Raw genomic sequence first — 19,255 nt, 5'->3', positions numbered from 1 at the left:
GGGGGTGGCACAGAACGAAGGAAGGCCTCGGCTGGCGGTCGGCAGCCAGGGAAGGGAGGCCCTGGCCAGCAGCCAGAAGGAAGGACCCAGCTGGCAGCTGGAAGGCCCTGATCGGCCCTGATCGCTGGCCAGGCCTAGGGACCCTACCCGTGCACGAATTTTGTGCATTGGGCCTCTAGTATATATATATATTTTTATTGATTTCAGAGAGGAAGGGAGAAGGAGAGAGAGAGATAGAAACATCAGTGACGAGAGAGAATCATCTATAGGCTGCCTCCTGCACACACACCCCCACTGGGGACCAAGCCTGCAACCCGGGCATGTGCCCCGATGGGGAATCGAACCCCGACCTCCTGATTCATAGGTTGATGCTCAACCACTGAGCCACACTGGCTGGGTCCTAATGTGTATCAGATACCATCAGAGCTCTAGCGTCACACGGGCTCCACAAAGCCTTTGGCCCTGATGCCCCCACCTCGACGTTCTCCCTTGGTTGTGTTTTGGCAGCAGCGAGACAGGAACTTTCCAAAATGAACTTCTATGAAGAGCCCGAAACACAAAAGCACCAGGAGAGATGGCTTCGAGCCTAGAAGACCCTGTGTGGGCATGGCCTTGACTGTCCTGTTGGTCCCTGACATCGTCTACTTTGTGACTTGGCTAAGCCAGGAGTTTAAAATGGGGCTGGCCACTGGGGGCGAGATCCCTGCTTGTGGGCGAGCCTCGCTGGCCACCCAGCACCCACCTCTGCACCCAGCTTTGATTCTTTCTGCCTATTGGGACAGTCACTCTGCTAGGGTAGTTTTTTGTTTGTTTTTGTGTGTTTTTTATTGCTAGGCGAGGTGGCGGATGTGATGTGATCTGAGAAAGGGATGGTTCTTGGTCACAGACAGGTTTTGGTGGTGGGGCAGGTCTATCCCAGGGAAGACCCAGCTCTGTGATGTTGACTAGCTTCCTGCAGGGGCAACAGGTGGTTCACCCTGGAACTCTATCATTCATCAAAGGCCCCAAGTAGTACAGACACTGCACCTCAAAAGAGAGAAGAACATGGTATGGCCGTTCCTCAAAAAAATTAAACAGAACGACCATGGGACCCAGCAATCTCTCTTCTGGGCATGAACCCCAAAGAGTCAAAAGCAGGGAGTTGAGGAGAGATTTGTTCACCCACATTCATTGCAGCATTATTCACCACAGCCAGAAGGCGGGGGCAACCCAAGTGTCCATCGACGGATGAGTAGAGACACAAATGTAGTCTATCCACACAGTGGAATATTATGCAGCTTTAAAAAGGAAGGTAATTCTGTCCCGGCCGGGCAGCTCAGTGGGTTAGAGCATCGTCCCTATATGCCAAGGTTGTGGGTTCAATTCCCAGTCAGGGCACATACATGAATGCGTGGATGAGTGGAACAACAAATCGATGTTTCTCTCTCTAATCAGAAGTTTTTTATTTTAATTTAATTAAAATTTTTTAAAAAGGAAGGTAATTCTGACATGTGCCACAGCATGGATGAACCTTGAGGACATTGCGCTCAGTGCAACAAACAGTCAGAAAAGGACAAAGATCCCCCTGATATGAGGTCCCTAGAGTCGTCAAATTCATAGAAACAGAAAGTAAAACTGGTTGCCAGGGCCTGGGGGGAGGGGTGGCTGGGGAATGTAGTGCTTCACGGGGAAGAGTTCCAGTCTGGGAAGATGGGGAAGTTCTGGAGATGGGTGGTGCTGACGGTGGCACAGCGTGTGACAGTACTGAATGCCTCAGGACCGTACACCAGGAAAGGTTAACGTGCTGACGTTGTTGGCTCTGTGTGTTTTAACCACCGTTTGTTTTTTTTCAGGGGGGGAGACGGAAAGCGATGAGAACCAGGCATAGGAAGCACGTGACTTCTGGGTAGAAGGAAGGAAGAAACTTGAATTAACACGTCAGACCCCAAGACACCAGGGCACCCAGCGGCAGCATCTCATGCAGCTTCCACCTCTCGGGGTGTGCTGGACCCCTGGCCACCGCTCCTTCCCCATCACTCACTCCATCCAGCAGATGACAGGTAAGGCCACGCTTCTCACCTCCCTTGGCAGGGTGGAAAGGATTTGGGATGGAGCATCAAAGCCTGAGTTCCAATCCCTCCCCCTCCCTGGACCTTCATCCCCGCCCCCCCCCAACACACACACACACACACACACACACACACACACACAGACACACACTCCAAGTGCGGGGTTGGGGGAGAAGGCTGGAGATCGCAGAGGTCCCCAGCTCCACGGAGCTCCTGTCTGCTCTCTGAGTTCATGAACTGCGCTTTGTGGTAGTTTCCTGTTTTTGTTCTCTTGCTTCCTCTCCTGCTCTGTCCCGGTGACAGATTTAGAGCTGCGGGGCTGCCTTCTGGTCCAGGGGCCCAGATGGGTATGCCCTGGGCCCTCTGAGCTGGGCCGGAGCCTGGGAAGGGACAGTCCCCAACCTCTGGGGCTTGCATCTGGGGTTCGTGATGAATCCCAGTGAAATCCTCCCTCCGTGAGAGGGGACTTCCCTCCCATTCCCCTAGAGCAGTGGTTCTCAACCTTCCTAACGCCGCGACCCTTTAATACAGTTCCTCTAACCATAAAATTATTTTTGTTGCTACTTCATAACTGTAATTTTGCTACTGTTATGAATCATCATGTAAATATCTGATATGCAGGATGTATTTTCATTGTTACAAATTGAACATAATTAAAGCATAGTGATTAATCACAAAAACAATATGTAATTATATATGTGTTTTCCGATGGTCTTAGGCGACCCCTGTGAAAGGGTCGTTCGACCCCCAAAGGGGTCGCGACCCACAGGTTGAGAACCGCAGCCATAGAGCCTCCTCTTCTGTCTAACACGTGGGAATTTCTCTTTTCTCCTGGCATCCTTTTAGTAACATTTAATGTGTGGCGCATAACGTAACATATGTAGCACGCATGTACAGTCTCTACAGCAGGGTAGTATGGGCAGGCCTGAACCCAACACTCAACACAGGCATGAAATGTTCCTAAATCCTGAATCTACCTGTGCGTTCCTCGCTCCCACCCAGATGTAGCCACCCTCCCGATGTTGTTAGTGCTTTATCACATATGCATGCCTATTCTATTTTGTTTCATAGTTCTTGGCACAAATTATTTGTAGACATTTTTAATTGTGGTAAAATTCACATAACACAAAATGTACCATCTTAACCATTTTTCCATTTTTAGTGTGCTTCTTTATCCGTACTTGAGACACGTGTATTAAAATATCTCGCTATGCTGGTGGTTTGATCTCTTTGTAGTTTTTTTCAAGATAGGTGCTTATACTATGTAGTTTTTTCAAGATAGATGCTTATGTAGAGCTATGAGTTGATCCTTTAATTTAGGCACCCATTTTATCCCTTATCAATATCTTTGTAATAAAAGTCCTCTTTGCCTGATAGCAATAGTTGGTTGTGGTAAGTACATGCATGTTTTCTTGTAACCAACCTCAAGTTTTCTCATACAAAACAGAAACTCTACCCGTCAAACAACTCACCAGGCCCCGGCAATCACCATTCTGCTTCCTTTTTCTGTGAATTTGTAACGTCTTCTTTTCTTTTTTTTAAAATATATTTTATTGATTTTTCACAGAGAGGAAAGGAGAGGGATAGAGAGTTAGAAACATCGATGAGAGAGAAACATCGATCAGCTGCCTCCTGCACACCTCCTACTGGGGATGTGCCCACAACCCAGGTACGTGCCCTTGGCCGGAATCGAACCTGGGACCTTTCAGTCTGCAGGCCGACGCTCTATCCACTGAGCCAAACCGGTTAGGGCACGTCTTCTTTTTTGAAATATATTTTTATTGATTTGAGAGAGGAAAGGAGAAGGAGAGAAAGATAGAAACATCAAGGATGAGAGAGAATCATCGATTGGCTGCCTTCTGCACACCCCACGCCCCACACCCCACACTGGGGATCGAGCCCCCAACCCGGGTATGTACCCTGACCAGGAATTGAACCATGATCTCCTGATTTATAGGTTAATGCTCAACCGAGAGCCATGCCGCTGGGCTGGAACATCTTCTTTTTAATCCTATAATGATCCTGTTTTCGTTCCTAATAATAATTACTTGTGCCTTCTTTTGTTTATAAATAGATATGCCCATTCTGTTTTCTCAAGAACTGATTTTTGGCTTTATCCATCCTGTCTACTTTGTTTTCTAGTTTATTGATTTCTGCTCATTATTCTCTTTGAGTTTACTTTTGGGTTTACTTTGTTTTTTCCTTTTCTAATTTCTTGACTACTTACTTAAATTGGATGTGTATTTCAGGCTATTTTCTAGTACAAGCATCGAGGCTATAACTCTCCCTCTAAGTACCATGTTTGATGCATCCCATAAAGTGTAATATATGTTTTTTCATTACTATTCAATTCTAAATCTTTTTAAATGTGTTATTACTCTTTTTTTCCTTTGATCCATGGGTTATTCAGGGCATGTTTTTACATTACCAAATATATGGAATTTTAAAACTAACCTTTTAAAAAAATTGTATTCTCTGATTTATAGGCACCCATCACGCTTTTAAACTGTGTTTCAGCTCTTCTATTCATTTACTGGGTTGGTGTTTTTTTTTTGGTCTGCTTCATTATTCGTAGTTGAAAGAAGTGTATTAAAACCTCTTGCTTTGATGGTGGTGTTATCTCTTTGTAGTTCTTTGAAGCTAGATACTTACAAGTTTAGAACTATCCTAACTTCCTGGTGAACTGACCTTTTCATTTAGGCACTTACCCTGTTCCTAGTAAGTATTTTTATCGTGAAAGTCCCCTCTGTCCCATATCAGCGCAGCTTTCCTGGCTTTCTCCTGGTTACTGTTTGCCGGGGCTGTCTTTTTCCACCCTCTGACTTTCAACCATTCCATACTCCTGTGTCAAGATCCGGGTCACGCCCATTTGCTAGTCGCATGGAAAACTGTGGTTTCCAAGGGAACCAGCCTGAATCACATTAAAAATCTGAGGATTTGTAAAGATCATGGGACCCTGGTTGTCCCTGTTTATAGCCCAGCTGTAGCCTGGGGGGCAGCAGAGACATCACCAGAAGGAGAAAGATAGGCTGAGTGGGCCCACCAGAAAGGTCCTCTGGGTTGTTTATCAAGACTGTCTCTCATTCATTTGCTAATCCACCCATCCATCCATCTACTGACTGAGCAGTTATTAAGACCTACTGTGTGCCAAGCAGTGTCACTTCCTGGTGGCTGTAGCTTCTGCCCTCATGGATGGAAAGGCCAGTGGGGAGGGAGGGGAGACTGACATGTCAGCTCTCAGAATGCAGTACACATGTCCAACAAAGCCATGGGCACAGGCCTGGTTTGCCCCAACGGTGACTCAGTCTCCCCATCTGTAAGATGGGGACAGTAACAGTACCTACCTCGGAGAGTTGGGGATTAATCAGTTAATGTTTGTGGAGTGCTTGTGACCGGCAGTCAGTAAATGTTCACTTTATTGTATTACTGTTGTGATTATTTTTGTAGTTATTGTTACTATTATTATTCGGACCCAGTGGAGACCACAGAGCCCCCACCACAGCAGGGCCCATTGTCTGGTCCCCTGGGGTGCCCCCTCAGCCTCTAGCTTGGATTGGGGGAGTGTTTCCTGCAGCCGCACCGTGGACTGGAGTTCAGTTCCACTCTCTTCTCCATCTTCTCTCTGTGTCATTCCGAGGCCCAGAGAGCAGCCTGTCGCAGGCTTCCCCAGGTCCCTGCTGACAAGGGCTGCCCTTGACACCACATACGATAGTAACAGCAGCCAAAGAGAAGGGCATGGCCTCTCCCCGCCCTCCCAACCCAGGAATGAGGTTTGGCCCGAGCCCTGAAAAAACTGGGGCATCCCTTTGGCAAGGCCCCTTCTTGGGGTGGCGGGGGGGAGCGGGGGGAAGGAGGGGCTGAGAAAGCAAGGAAGCCCGCTGCTGTCCTGTCTCTCCCAGGCCAGCTGGCCCCCGGGCCTCCTGGCCACAGCTGGAGCAAGAAGGCTGGATGTGTCAGGACCAAAGCCTCCTGGCAAGACCCTCCCCACCATCGGACTCCCCCTCACCCCCTCACAGCGTCTGAGGATCCCGCAACAGATGACAAAGCCTCCAGGAAACACACTGCAGCTTGTCAGACCCTAACCCCGACCTCTGTTCCCCACCTGGATGGGGAGGGGAGACCCCACAAGCCAGGTCTGGAAATGGAGGCTGAGGATTTGGGCTACAGTCGGACTGATCCCATAACCTCTGTGGCTGGGCTGCCGGGGGCTGGGACATTTCCTGAGGCTCTGGGCCTCAGGCTGTCCCTGTATCAGCTGGGTAGGGACAGGTCCAGGTTGAAAGCTATGCGGGAATGAAGGTCTCAGTAGATTGTGCTGGGCTGTTAGCTGGAGTGCCTCCAAGTCCCACCTGCGTTTCCCTAGAAAAGCCCAGCTCTTTATCTGCGTTGCTAGGGTGACCCTGTTCTGGACAGGTCCTGACTTAGGGTATTTTCTTCCCAGAGGGGATCCCAACAGTGTGTCCTGTGAGACTTGGGGCTTGTAGTCACCCCTGTCTTCTGTGCCCACACATCGCGCCAGAATCCTGTGTGCACGCACATCACGCACACACGTGTACCTGCTTGCCCACGTGTGGGCACTCATCACCTCTAAACTGAGCATGCCCAAGGGTCAAGTTGTGGCCCCGCTTAGCAGCAGCTTCCGCCCTCTTCTGCCTGGACTCTTGCAGCCCAGGCGGAGGAAGCCGCCTTCCACGTGGCTTCCCAAGAACCGCTCAGATAATGAGAGGAAATGCAGTCACCAGCTTACAAAAGGCTGGCGGTTCCGCCATGACTCCAGGCCACCACTCCCTGACCCTGCTCTCTATCTCTGCAGGCCCCCTCCGCTGCCAGCCCGCGGATGCCATCTGAGATGTCCCCTTTCTGTTGCTGGGGCCTGCCCGCAGCTCTTCTCGCTCTGCTCTTCTGCCCAGGTGAGCCAGTGCCTGGGGTTCCTGACTGGGCCTGTGCCAGCCCAGAGGGTGGGCTGCCTGCTCCCCCAGCTTTAGGGGCGGGGTGCTAACCCTGAAGTCTCGGAGGCCTTGACATAGTGGCCCCAGCCATGGGCACAGGATGCTATGGACACCTGGGCAGCAGGTGAGGGTCCTGGCCTTTGGGACACCAGGTTGAATAGCCCCACAGCTTCATGGTGTGGATGTGGCAGGTCATGGGGACTAAATGGTGGGCTGAGTAGGGGCCTCAGGAGGTGAAGGATGCTGGGGTTCAAGAGAAGGTGAAGGCATGCCCGGCCTACCTGGTCTTCAGATGCGGCCTAGGGGACAGAAGAGGGCAGCAGAGGGCCTCAGAGCGAAAGTGAAAGCCCTGCCAGTGGGTCAAGGGGACGGTGAGGGAAAATACCACCAGGTGCCACGCACCCCCTTTTGCACAACCTGCCAGATGCTTTTGAAGTGCTATCTCATTGAACCTTCACAACAGCTTTGGGAAAGGAATTACTAGCCCATTTCACAGATGAAGAAACGGAGGCTCAGAGAGAGCAAGCACCTTGCCGAGCTGGCACATGGTGAACTCGGGATTCAAACCCAGCTCTATGTACCTGCAAAGCCCGTCTCTTGCCACTTCATTATGTCCTACCATCTGGGGGCTGCGTGGGGGCATGTGGGCATGGTGCTAGCACAGGACCCAGGCTGGGCCCAGCTGGTTGGGATCGAGGACCTTCCTGGTCGTTGCTGAGAGAGAGGTGAGTGCTGAGGGCTCAGTCTCCATGCATCAAATGCTTCCTGAGTCTGTCATACACAGGACAGTGGGGGACAGGGTCCTGCCTTCTAGAAGCTCCAAAATGGCGAAGGGAGAGTCCGTAGGAGTGTGAATCACTGGGACAATCCCGGGCCATGGGCAGGGTGGTCCCATTTCCTTTCTGACCTCGCTTCCCCTGCATTTTTCCTCGCTGAGCTAGAGCATCCTGACACCTCGCTCTTCCGCAGGCAGACACAGCACACCCACTCCCGACCCAGGGCGTCTCCTACAAATACTCCCCCAGATATTGGCAGGGCTCACCCCCACCTCCCTCATGTCTTTGTTCAGATGTTGTTATTTCGGTGAGGCCTGTGCTAAAGTGCCCCTCCCTCCCCACATACACATACACATACACCCCCCTGTTTCGTTTCCCAGGCGCTTACCACCATCCAATGGGCTGGATGTTTGTTTATTGTTGTCTGTTTTCTTCACTAGAATGTGAGCTCTGTAAAGGCAGGACTTGGTCTGCTCTGTTCACTCCCGCAGAGCCCAGAACAGTACCGGCACAAAGCGGGCGTTCAAAAAGTATTTGAGGAAGAAAGGAGAGGAGGGAGGGATGGGTTGAACCCTGGGCCACAGAAGCTCCGAAGACACAGTCCACCTTCATCTCGGAGAGGCCTTGGTGGAGGAGGGAGGGCACACTGGGGCTGGGCCTTGAAGGTGGAATGGGGTCCCCCTCCATGGAGAGAGAAGCACGTGAGGAAGACGAATCTGCCTGGACGTGACAGGCTGGAGGAGGGGCACCCAGAGGCAGGGAGACAGCCCACGAGGCCTGAACAAGGGTCAAGGGTCTAGGAGCAGAGGGACCATCCCTGGCCTTTCTTCTTTGGCCCCGCCCCCTCAATCAGGGTGGGCAGCTCCACTGGGCCGGACAGCGGGGACATCTGCTGCCCAGAGTTTCTGGTCTTCCAGGGTCTGGCGACGAGGCGTTCGAGGTATACGTGTCGCCAGAGCAGCTGGTGGTGGAGCACGGAGAGTACTCTGATATCAACTGCAGCACCAGCTGTCTGCAGCCCACTGTCAGCGGTTTGGAGACCACCCTAAGCAAGATTCTGCTGGAGAAGCAGCCTCAGTGGGAGCTCTACAGGGTCTTCAACGTCTCCAAGGACACGGTCGTATATTGCCACTTCACCTGCTCTGGGAAGCAGCTGCAGAGGAATGCCAGCATCACCATGTTCTGTGAGTGCCTCTCACACGACCCTCCTGCCCCAGCGCCGAGCCTGCTCCTGGGTGTTCTGCTCCTCCCTGGGCTCCTGGGCTCAGAGTCTGCTCCCACCCTTCGCTGGCCTCCGTGGGCCTGTGGCAACCCCGCCTTTGAGGCTTGCTCAGAAGAGGGTGATTGCAGTGCTCACAGCCTCCTCCCAGCTCAGCAGCAGCCCCGTCCGGGGGACACCCCAGATCCCATGACCAGTGGTGGGGGCACCATCAGGAGGGCTGCACGCTCTCCAGGGGAGGTTGAGGAGTCCCCGGGTGCTTTTCTCTTCCCTTGAGGGCCCTCGGCAAATGTGGGACCATCACACACACACCTGCCCATGGCCACGGAGGCCTGGAGAGGCCGGGATTCTCCCAACATCTCGGCACTAAGGGTGCTGCTGGGATCCTCCCCATTAATGGATCAAATAAATGATGCCCTAGATCCAACATAGTATCCTGGTGTGATTGGGGTGAGATGTCTGGCTCAGAGGGAAATGCAGGCCGCACCCAGGGCTCCGTTGGATAAGGGATTGAGGGGGCTGTGAACCTGACCCTAGAGGATGAAGGCAGGTCTGACTTTGGCCCCCGCCTGTTAAGTGAGAACTCACAGCTCATGCCCAGTTCCAGTGAGCACTCCCTTCTAAGTCTCTCTGAACATAATTGCCCAACTGTTTAGTTTTTAAAATTCTGGAGAGGAAGGAGACAGATGCAAACATGTACATCTCTCTAGTTGGCTGCACAGTCTCTGACCCTCTCTTTGGAGACACCTAACCGCCTCCATTCTTGTCCATGGCAGAACCCATCACGTTCGTAAAACTACCACCCGGCACACCCTTCACCCTAAACGGCCTCCTTCTTCCTCTCTCACACTCTGGGGCAGGCCAGGCCCCAGCCTCCACAAGTCCAGCCGGGGACCTGAGCACACGGTGCTGATAGGGGGTGCTCTTGGCTGGGTGGGCCCGCTGGGACCGTGCCCCTAACCTCCCCACTTTCTCCCCTACAGACCCCCCAGAGCAAGTGCTGCTGAAGCTGCAGCCCACTTGGGTGACTGTGGGCAAAGTCTTCACCATGGAGTGCAGGGTGCCGGCGGTGGCACCCCTTGAGAACCTCACCCTCACCTTGCTCCGTGGCCAGGAGCCCCTGCACATGCAGAGATTTGAGGGGGCAACAGCTGCCCCCCAAGAAGCCATGATCACACACAATAGCACGGCTCACAAGGAAGACGGTCGCCACAACTTCTCCTGCCGGGCTGAGCTGGACCTGCAGCCTCGTGGTGGGGGTTTGATCCAAAGAACCTCAGAGCCCCAGGTGCTTGAGATCCATGGTGAGGAGGAGGCCCCCGCCTGCCCCGGAGAGGGGGGGAAGGACACGTTAGGCCCTTAGGGAAGTCAGAACCTCAGCCCACTGTCTGCCAGCTCGGGGGGTAGGCAACAGGGGCCCCACACTGGGTCCTGAGAGGGGTCCCTCCTCCCTGAAGCTCTCTCCAAGCCCCAGCGTGGACCTGGACTAGTTGCTTGGCCATTAGTGAGCTGTGTGACCTTGACCAAGTCAACCTCCTCTCTCTGGCTCCTCTCTACAATGAGAAGTTTGACCTAACTGACCCCTCAGGTCTTCTAGAACTCCACTGTTCTTTGATTCTTTTTGTTATTGTTAATCCTCACCTGAGGATATTTTCCAATGATTTTAGAAAGAGTGGAAGAGAGGGAGGGAAGGGGACAGAGAGAGAGAAACATTGATGTGAGAGAGACACATTTATTGGTTGCCTCCCGCGCGCACACCCCGACCCGACCGGGAATCAAACCCACGACCCTTCCCTGCTCACCGACACCAGCCAGGGCGGTTCTGTGACTCTTGATGGCAGGTGTTCCCTGTCTTTAGCGAGTTTGGTAGAAACTCACTCGGCTCTGCCCAGGGAGGGGTTGGCGTGCCCTGTCCAGACCATGGTGCCCAGAGCCCACAGGCTGCCCTGACAGTCTCACCGAGGTCTGGCCGGTAGCCCAGACCCCAGCTCACCTTTCCCCTCGTTAGTACACCATCTGTCACTCGTCTCTGGGACCGGGTGACTGCAGGATGGATGAGGGTGGATCTCACTCCCCCTTGGGCCCTGGCACCTAGGACCAGAGCACTTCTTCTTCTTTTTTTTAAATCTTTATTGTTGAAAGTATTACATGTGTCTCCTTTTTCCCCCATCGACCCTCTTCAGCCCCCTCTCTCCGCCCCCCCACCCAGCCCTCCCCACCCCACTGTCTGCGTCCACGGGTTATGCGTATGTGCACACAAGGCCCGGAGGCCTTCTCAGACCACTGCCCTCTCCCCTAGAGCCCATGCCGGACAACCAGATGGTCATCATCATCGCCGTGGTGTCGGTGCTGCTGCTGCTGTTTGTGGCGTCCGTCCTGCTGTGCTTTGTCTTCGGCCAGCAGTGGCACCAGAGGCGGAGAGGCAATTACGGGGTACAAGCCGCGTGGAGGAGGCTGAGACGCTCCTACCGGGCATAGCCTGCGGGGGGGGGGGGGGGGGGGGGGCGTGGCCACGGCCCCGGCAGCCACTGGAACTCAGCGTGGCTCTCAGCGATGTGGCCCGGCCGGCCGTGGCAGAAGGACAGTGACGAGCCGCAGAGGACTTGGGGGACAGTTCCTTTTCTAGTCTGAATACAAACGCCTGGACCTAACCCCGTGCCTCGTGTCTCCTCCTGGGAGAGTGCTCAGCGGCCGGGCAGGTGACTCATCGGCCGACACTTCTCTCCTTAGAAGCCTCCTCTGTGTCCCTCCACCCTCTGCTTCACAGAGGCCTCGGACCAGCCCAGCCCTGGGGCGCCCCCATGCTGACCAGCGGAGGCACCAGGCGCCCACCCTCATCGGGCCCGAGTGACAAGTGCCTCCTCGGTGGGGTTGGGCAGTGTGCCCTGGCCTGGCCGGGCAGAGACGCTCTGTTCCCACATGGCCCTCGGGAACTCGGGCCACTCCCTGTCGGAGCAGGACACGGCAACAGAGCCAGCTTCCTGTTGGTGGAGGTGGAGGGTGGGGGCCCCCAGGGAGCTGGCGCAGCTCCAGGACCCTCCCAGTCAGGATTCTCCCACATCTTGGCCTTTACAGAGCTGTGGACAACAAAACCAGTCTTCTCTCGCCTCCTGCTCCATTATTAGGCCAAGCGGAGACCCCGCAGCCCTGGCCTTCCCAGAGAGAGGGGTGAGGGACTGAGGTCTGGGGGGGCTCGTTCCCAGCCTCCCCGTCGCCCGGGAAGCAAACAGTGGGGCAGAGTTGGGTGTTCATGTGGGTCGAGGGCCTTGAACAGTGAATAACCTAATGAGCTTACACTCCAGAGAAGAGATGGGATGGCTCAGGTCTTAATGGGAAGGGGAGGAGACTGATTCACCCTGGAGGGGAGGGCCTGGTTGGGGTTGGGCAGAGAAGGGCTGTCAGGTGTGGCTGTGAGCACCAGAGGGGCCCTCGGGGGGGCTGTATCCAGCCTCGCAGTGCAGCTGGGGTGGGTCCCTGGGCCAGCGTCTGTCTTCATAGTAAGCTCTCAGCATCATAGTAATCTGGGTGGGGGGAGACAGCACCCTCATCTTGACTCCCTCCTGCCTCAGTGGACCCCAAGGAGGGAAAGGGAAGGGGACGGGCCAGTTGCCTGCAGCAGTGACAGCACCCCCGCCCTCGGGGGAACACGACCCCCCTAGCCTCCTGACCCATCCCTAGGCCTGGAGCCTGCTGCCCACACCCCCTGCCCCTACCTGAAGCCGGGGGTACATCCGCACCCACAGTCCCTGTGGCACTGGGGGGTGGGGGTGGGGGCACGGCTCTCCTGAGGTGGGGATGAGAAAAGAAATGCCCCCATCAGAAGCGACCTCTGCGGTTTGACCCACAGCGATCTCCACCCGCCCCAGCCCCAAGGCAGCTCCTCCAGCCCAGCCAGAGCAGGGCCTCGCCTCACTTACACCCCCCTTTTCCTGGCAGGAGGGCGCTGCTGGATCCTCGGTGCATCCTGCAAGGGGGGCTGGTGTGGCGGAGGGGGAAGGAAAGGTGCTGGCCAGGGAGGCTGGAGGCCCAGAGCGGGCGTCGGGCAGGGCAGGTAGTGGTGGTGGAACACCAGAGGCCCTTCCTCCTGGGCTTCCAGCTCCTCTTCCTCCTCACTCTCCTCCTTCGGACCCTCCATGTGGACCTGGGGGTTGCGAGGGCGGGGGGCAGGGGAGGTGACACAGGGTCAGGCTCTCCCCACCCCCACTCCTCCTTGCCTCTAAATTATTTTTCCAGATCTGCATCATCAACTGGTTCTTGGTATTTGCTACATGTAAGCAGGCACTTTGGAGACATTTTGCAGGTGGGAACCTGAGGCTTGAAGAGCCTGAGCTGATGGTCAAGGTCACCCAGCTAATGAGAGGCGAGCAGGGACTGGAGGAATCCAGGTTTGACTCCAGAGCTGGGGAGGGGGCCAGGAAGCTGCCCCTGGCCTGCCCCAGGCCCTGGAGCCACTCACTCCAGGGCCGCTGGAGGGCTCTGCCAGCCTGGGTGGTGGACACACCCTCACCTCCAACCATCAAAACCCCATGTGGCTGTCAAGGGCTGGTTCTAAGCAGTGATGGCGAACCTATGACACACGTGTCAGAGGTGACACGCGAACTCATTTTTTTGGTTGATTTTTCTTTGTTAAATAGCATTTAAATATATAAAATAAATATCAAAAATATAAGTCTTTGTTTTACTGTGGTTGCAAATATCAAAAAATTTCTATATGTGACATGGTACCAGAGTTAAGTTAGGGTTTTTCAAAATGCTGACACGCCGAGCTCAAAAGGTCGCCATCACTGTTCTAAGGCCACCTGCCCCTCCACGGAGCCTTTCCTCATGCCCAGCCAGGGGGGCACGCAGGCAGGGCACCCCTCCTGTGCCGGCGCAGCCAAAGTTGCCTGGTGTTCATAGTCATTCATTTATTCATTGGCTTCTCAGCAAACATCAGCCCCTAAGTACCAGGCGCCTGCAGGTCCAGGTGCATTGGCGCCCGCCCTCCGGGGCCTGCAGCCCAGGGAGGGACACACTGCAGGGACAGCTGCTTGAAAACAAGGCCTGCGTGGTCTGGGTTAGGGACCCCAGCCCCAACCCATGGAGACTGGCCCAAGGCCTGGCACATAGTCAGTGCCAACCAGACCCAGACGGATCGGTGTGGGCTGACTCCCTGCTCCTTTCACCTGGTCCTTTCTCCCAGGGGACCCCCCAGATGGACCCCACCCCTGGACCTACAGGTGGGCAGCCCCCAGGGGTGGGGGGAGAATCCCCCCCAGCCCCACCCCCCAGCCTCCCACCTGCGGGCCAGAGAAGGCCGGCCAGGGGCTGAGCGCTGCTGCCACCAGGCGACCCAGGATCAGCTGGTGCATCTGTGCGTTTTGTAGCAGCATCAGCTCCATCAGGTCTAGGGGACGGAGGTTCAGCAGGCATGGCCCCCAGCCCCCTGCCCCCACCCCAGCCCCCTGCCCCCACCCCAGCCCCCTGCCCCCACCCAACCCCCTGCCCCCACCCCAGCCCCCTGCCCCCACCCCAGCCCCCTGCCCTCACCCCAGCCCCCTGCCCCCACCCCAGCCCTCTGCCCCACCCAGGGCCTTTTCCCAGACACCCAGCCCTGGGGCACAGAAGCGGGTGGTGATGCAGCCTCAATGCCCAGACAGGTGCGGGTTAGAGGGAGGTACAGGGGCAAGAGGGAGCCCGGAGTCTCACCTTCCTTCACACGTCCTGGCTGCTGGGGTGGCGGTGGGACGGCCCATGGGAAGGGCTGCAGAACCGTCACCCAGGGCTGGGGAAAGGGGTGACTCAGCCAGGCTAAGCGGAGAAGGGATTGGGGATCCAACCCTCCCCCGCCCCCGCCCCGCCCGCGCCCCAGTTGCCTCCCTAACCCCTCAGCGCCCCTTTGGCCTCCCGGCTCCCTGCCAAGTCTCTTCCTCTCCAGCTGGGTCGCTCTCCTCATCTCATCCCCCACCACCCCCTCCACAGTTCTCACCCCTCCCCGGCCCGCCCACCCCGTGACCGCTCCCCAACTCTGCCACCGCCCCCAGGCCTCCCGGGAAAGGCAGGCTCCGCTCCCTGGCTCAGCCTCACCGTGGGGGCTGCCCTTTGCGGTGGGGGATGACCCCAGCTCCCTCCAGTCCCAGAGGCCATAGCCGGCTTCCTTCGGTCAGGGTTACCTTGGCGACGCGACGCCAAAGTCTCCTCCCTGGCAACCGCAGGTCCCGCCCCACCCGCTCGGGATTCCTGGGGCGTTTGCCTTAAGTCGCTGCCTTCAGCTCCCCTTTCTCCACCTCCAAGGACGTGGGGTCCCCAGGACCCTACCCCCCCAAAAGGCCCGGATGTCCACCCCCAAACCCCCTGCGCCGGGGCTGGGTATGCGCCTTAATCCTCCGTGTAACTCCAGACGCCTACCCACCCCAGCCCCTGACCGGGGGGCTTGTGTTTGGTGAGTGAATGAGTGAGCGGCTGGAGAGGTGGCCCTAACTCAGGACACTTTGTTTTCAGGTCCCAAAGCTCCAATGACTAGATGATGAGTTAAGCAGGAATAGAGAGTTCTGTAGGATCCGCCAGGGGCGGCGGGGGGGGGGGGGGGGGGGGGGGGGAGGGGGTGGGGGGGGGTGAGGTGGGCAGAGGATCTGCTGTCTGTCTCTCTGAGTCAGAGGGGCATCCTTGGGCCAAGGGTGGTTTCTGGAGCAGACCATGGAAGGAAACACCAACCAAGTCCACGGAAAAGGCTGGCCCCTGGCCCACCCCCTCCCCCACCTCCCCACCCTCTTCCCCTTTAGCTGTCTGCCCCCTGCTCCTTGGCCAAGGCGAGAAGCTGGGAGTTCAGCAGCAGGCCCATTATTGTCCCTCATCCTGGAAAAATTACCAAAGCATGCATTCTTTGACAGGAAGTCACCAAGGTCTTCTTTGCTCAAGAACAGGTGAGAGGAAAGATCTATTTCGGTAGCTGTGAACTTCGTAAGATAGGCCCTGAGCAACAGTCAAGGAAAATCAGGGCAGGAAGCTGGGATTAGCACCCCGTGCATCGCCCTGCCCCCACCCCCCACGTCTGTTCAGCAGCCCTTCCCGGCAGTCCAGGCGTCTAAAATCAGAAAGACCAGTTCCACCTCCTCCTCTGAGCCTCAGTCCCTGTCTCCAGGGGAGGGCGGGGGGTGGGGTGGGGGGGGGGGGTGTCTGTGGACAGCGCATTCACTGCCCTTGCGGGTCTAATGCAGTGGTTCTCAACCTGTGGGTCGTGACCCCTTTGGGGGTCGAACGACCCTTTCACAGGGGTCGCCTAAATACATCCTGCATATCAGATATTTACATGACGATTCATAACAGTAGCAAAATTACAGTGATGAAGTAGCAACGAAAATAATTTTATAGTTGGTGGTCACCACAACATGAGGAACTGTATTAAAGGGTCGAGGCATTAGGAAGGTTGAGAACCACTGGTAATGGCTTCAACAGCCACCAACAAACAGAGATGGGGCACTGAGGTCACAGGCCCCGGGAGTGGGAGGGCACCTTTCCCGCTCCACCCTCTTCCAGGGAGAAAGACACACCTGTCCTTGAGCTCACCATCAGCTGCCTTGACCGACCGAGGAGGTGCCTGTGTGTGCAAGGCGCCTTCTGAACACGGGGACACCGTAGCGTAGCCTCCTGGTTCCAGCGCTGTTGGGAGCGAAGACCCACTCATGAAAAGAGAGCGAAGGTACAAGACTGCAAAGTCACCGTGGATCCTGAAGAGAGAGGACGCCTCACTGAGGGATGAGTTCTGAGGGAGGGGAGGCACTCTGTGGGTGGAGAGGGCACCCCAGGCTGGGGCACTGCCCGAGCAGAGGTGCAGGTGCAGGGAGTGGACAGGGCCTGTGATGATCCAGTGAGTCAAACTGTCTGGCTGAGCTGGAGGAGCTGGGCAGCGGGAGGTCCCCGCAGCCCAGGCAGACACAGGTCAGACTCGAAGGCCTGGTTATGGAATTTGGGATTCACCATGTGGGTAATGGAGAGCTCTTGGTGGGATGTGAGCACGAGAGAAATAAGGAAGATGCATCGGGTTCCTCACATCTTTGCTTCTGTCAGCCAGGATTAGCGAGAACAAATGTCGGATGGGGTATCTTCCCGACGGAATATAATGACAATGTTGGTAGAGAACAAGCATGTCAAACTCGTGGCCCACCGGCCGCATGCGGCCCACAGTGAATATTTTTGTGGTCCAGCCAATAGAACGGTATGGAAGAAACATTTAAATAAAAATTCCGTAACTTAATTTTTACAATATCCTGTTATTCATAATTATTAATAACGAACTACAACGTTCGCTAATGACTGATTACTATAATCGTGTTGCATTCATTTCCCTTATGCGCCTACGCACAGACCCACCATTTCTCTCCACTAATACTAGCAGCGAATATTTTAGCAGCCGATTGCCATGTCATTAGTCTTGGACTGACTTGTTTGCTGTGCGCAACAGGAAATACTTCGCTTTCAGAGAACAAGAAAAATAGGTTTATTTGCCTTACGCAGTTACTCAGTGTCTGGTAAGTTAATGTTAAAGAAAAAATATTAATATTTATTAAAATTTTCTATTATTTAATGTTAACAACGACTCATTTATTTCAGCCCTTTGTATCCAGCATGTCTCTATCAAAATAAACCTACGTTTCTATGAAAATTGAAGCTTTTGGGTTTTTTGCGGCTCACATAAACTTAAACCTTGTTTATTTGGCCCGTGTTAGCCTTTGAGTTTGACATGCTTGGTACAGAATGTATCCATAGGGTGTCCCAAAAGAAGTCTGTACACACTTTGAATAATTATTAATTCCAATGGTTCGTTCTTTTGAGATTTAAGCCATTGGAAATAACTATTCAAAGTGTGTATACATTTTTGGGAGACACCCTGTATTAATGTGGAATGATGTCCAAAAGAGCTGAGAAAACAATCAATAAGCATAGTAAGATCTTATTTCTATTTTTTTAAAATACATTTTATTGATTTTTCGAAGAGAGGAAGGAAGAAGGATAGAGAGTTAGAAACATCGATGAGAGAGGAACATCGATCAGCTGACTCCTGCACATCTCCTACTGGAGATGTGCCCGCAACCAAGGTACATGCCCTTGACTGGGATCGAACCTGGGACCTTTCAGTCCGAAGGCCGACGCTCTATCCACTGAGCCAAACCGGTTAGGGCTCTTATTTCTATTTTTAAGATCACAGGTATATCTGTGTGTGTGTGTGCTTGTGTGTGCGCTTGTGTGTGTGTGTGTGTGTGTGTGGCCAGGGAGGGAGGCAGGAAGAGAGAGAAGCAACTACAGAGTTGCTGCCAGGCCTGACCACACCTCCCAGCCTCCCCCAGGGGCTCCTGCGATTGATCCCTGCACTCACCTACCGTCTCCACCTGGGGCATTTTCTGGGCCCAGGGAGGCAGTCCTGAGGCTGTCCCAGGAGCAACCCTGAAGCATGAAGGGACAGGAGTTGATGGTAAGCTCCCCAGCCTCCTGGCCTCAGTGGGGCAACTCTGAGGGGTCCTCCCCACCGTTTCTCAGCGCTCCCCGTGGCCTTGCGCCCCAGTGTTCCCAGTGACAGCCCGCTCACAAACGCACAGCCTATTGGCTTTTCTCCTCTTCCCACTTCTCCACTCCCTCACTGTGCTTCCTGAGATTTCCTTCCAAAGAAACGGCCTGCTCCCAAATCCAGGCCTTTGGGGGGATCCAAACTAAGACACCAGCCTCCCACGCTCTCCCTGTCTGCCCCCAGGCTGCTGAAAACTCCAGGCAAAAGCTATTCTAGTAGCTCTAGGACAAATGTGTGTTTGGTGAAGTAAAACACTGCAGTAAACATTAAAGAAAATTGGTCTAGGAATACAGTGGTCAATGAATTAAGCTGAGGCAAACTGGAGGCAGGGAGGCCAGAAGGAGGCCAGCAAGGAGGCCATCACCCTCCCCCCTCTAAAAGGAGCCCAGAGCAGGCTGGAGGTGACTGGTTCAATACCTTCGATAGAAGATTGCCTGTTAACCCTACGCGAATCGTGTGCTTTGGAAGACAGGGCTGAACCAAAACGATCCTGCTTCTATTCGATCAGAGTTCTTGGTCAGAGGAAACGGAAGCATTTGCTATTTGAAGAAAGGAAAAGCGCGCACCTCTCTGCCAGAGCTATTTCGCTTGTAGAAGATCTAGCATCAGTCCGGCGACTTGTCCCGCCTACTATTCTTTCCTGTGAGCCGTGGACCACTCCACCTACTTCCTTTTCACGTGTTTGTTTTTTTGTTTTGGCGGATTTTGTTTGTACTCTCCCA

At 54.7% G+C, this 19,255-nt stretch overlaps 2 protein-coding genes across 4 annotated transcripts; one reads left to right on the top strand and one right to left on the bottom strand.

Moving 5' to 3' along the window:
- Positions 1-1,679: 1,679 nt before the first annotated feature.
- Positions 1,680-11,492, top strand: ICAM2 (intercellular adhesion molecule 2). Of its 2 annotated transcripts, XM_070393368.1 has the most exons (5): positions 1,680-2,039; positions 6,862-6,958; positions 8,691-8,957; positions 9,976-10,296; positions 11,292-11,492. In XM_070393368.1, the coding sequence occupies exons 2-5, from the start codon at positions 6,886-6,888 to the stop codon at positions 11,468-11,470; spliced, it is 840 nt and encodes a 279-aa protein (XP_070249469.1). In that variant the 5' UTR covers positions 1,680-2,039; positions 6,862-6,885; the 3' UTR covers positions 11,471-11,492. The 2 variants fall into 2 exon arrangements, with proteins under 2 accessions (XP_070249469.1, XP_070249468.1); XM_070393367.1 differs by lacking the exons at positions 1,680-2,039; positions 6,862-6,958 and adding an exon at positions 7,171-8,303.
- Positions 11,493-12,394: 902 nt separating this feature from the next.
- Positions 12,395-15,139, bottom strand: PRR29 (proline rich 29). 2 transcript variants are annotated; one of them, XM_070393370.1, is made up of 6 exons: positions 15,059-15,139; positions 14,681-14,756; positions 14,272-14,378; positions 12,910-13,133; positions 12,706-12,776; positions 12,395-12,513 (listed from the first exon to the last, which is right to left on the bottom strand). In XM_070393370.1, exons 1-6 carry the CDS (start codon positions 15,116-15,118, stop codon positions 12,485-12,487), a joined length of 567 nt encoding a protein of 188 aa, XP_070249471.1. In that variant the 5' UTR covers positions 15,119-15,139; the 3' UTR covers positions 12,395-12,484. The 2 variants fall into 2 exon arrangements, with proteins under 2 accessions (XP_070249471.1, XP_070249470.1); XM_070393369.1 differs by having other exon boundaries at positions 12,395-12,776.
- Positions 15,140-19,255: the final 4,116 nt, after the last annotated feature.

Source organism: Myotis yumanensis, unplaced genomic scaffold, assembly GCF_028538775.1.
Source record: "Myotis yumanensis isolate MYYU_CA2020_CCGP unplaced genomic scaffold, mMyoYum1.0.hap1 SCAF_16, whole genome shotgun sequence".
NCBI lineage: Eukaryota > Metazoa > Chordata > Mammalia > Chiroptera > Vespertilionidae > Myotis > Myotis yumanensis.
Note: the sequence above shows the minus strand (reverse complement) of the source record. Positions and strands in the feature narration are given on the sequence as shown.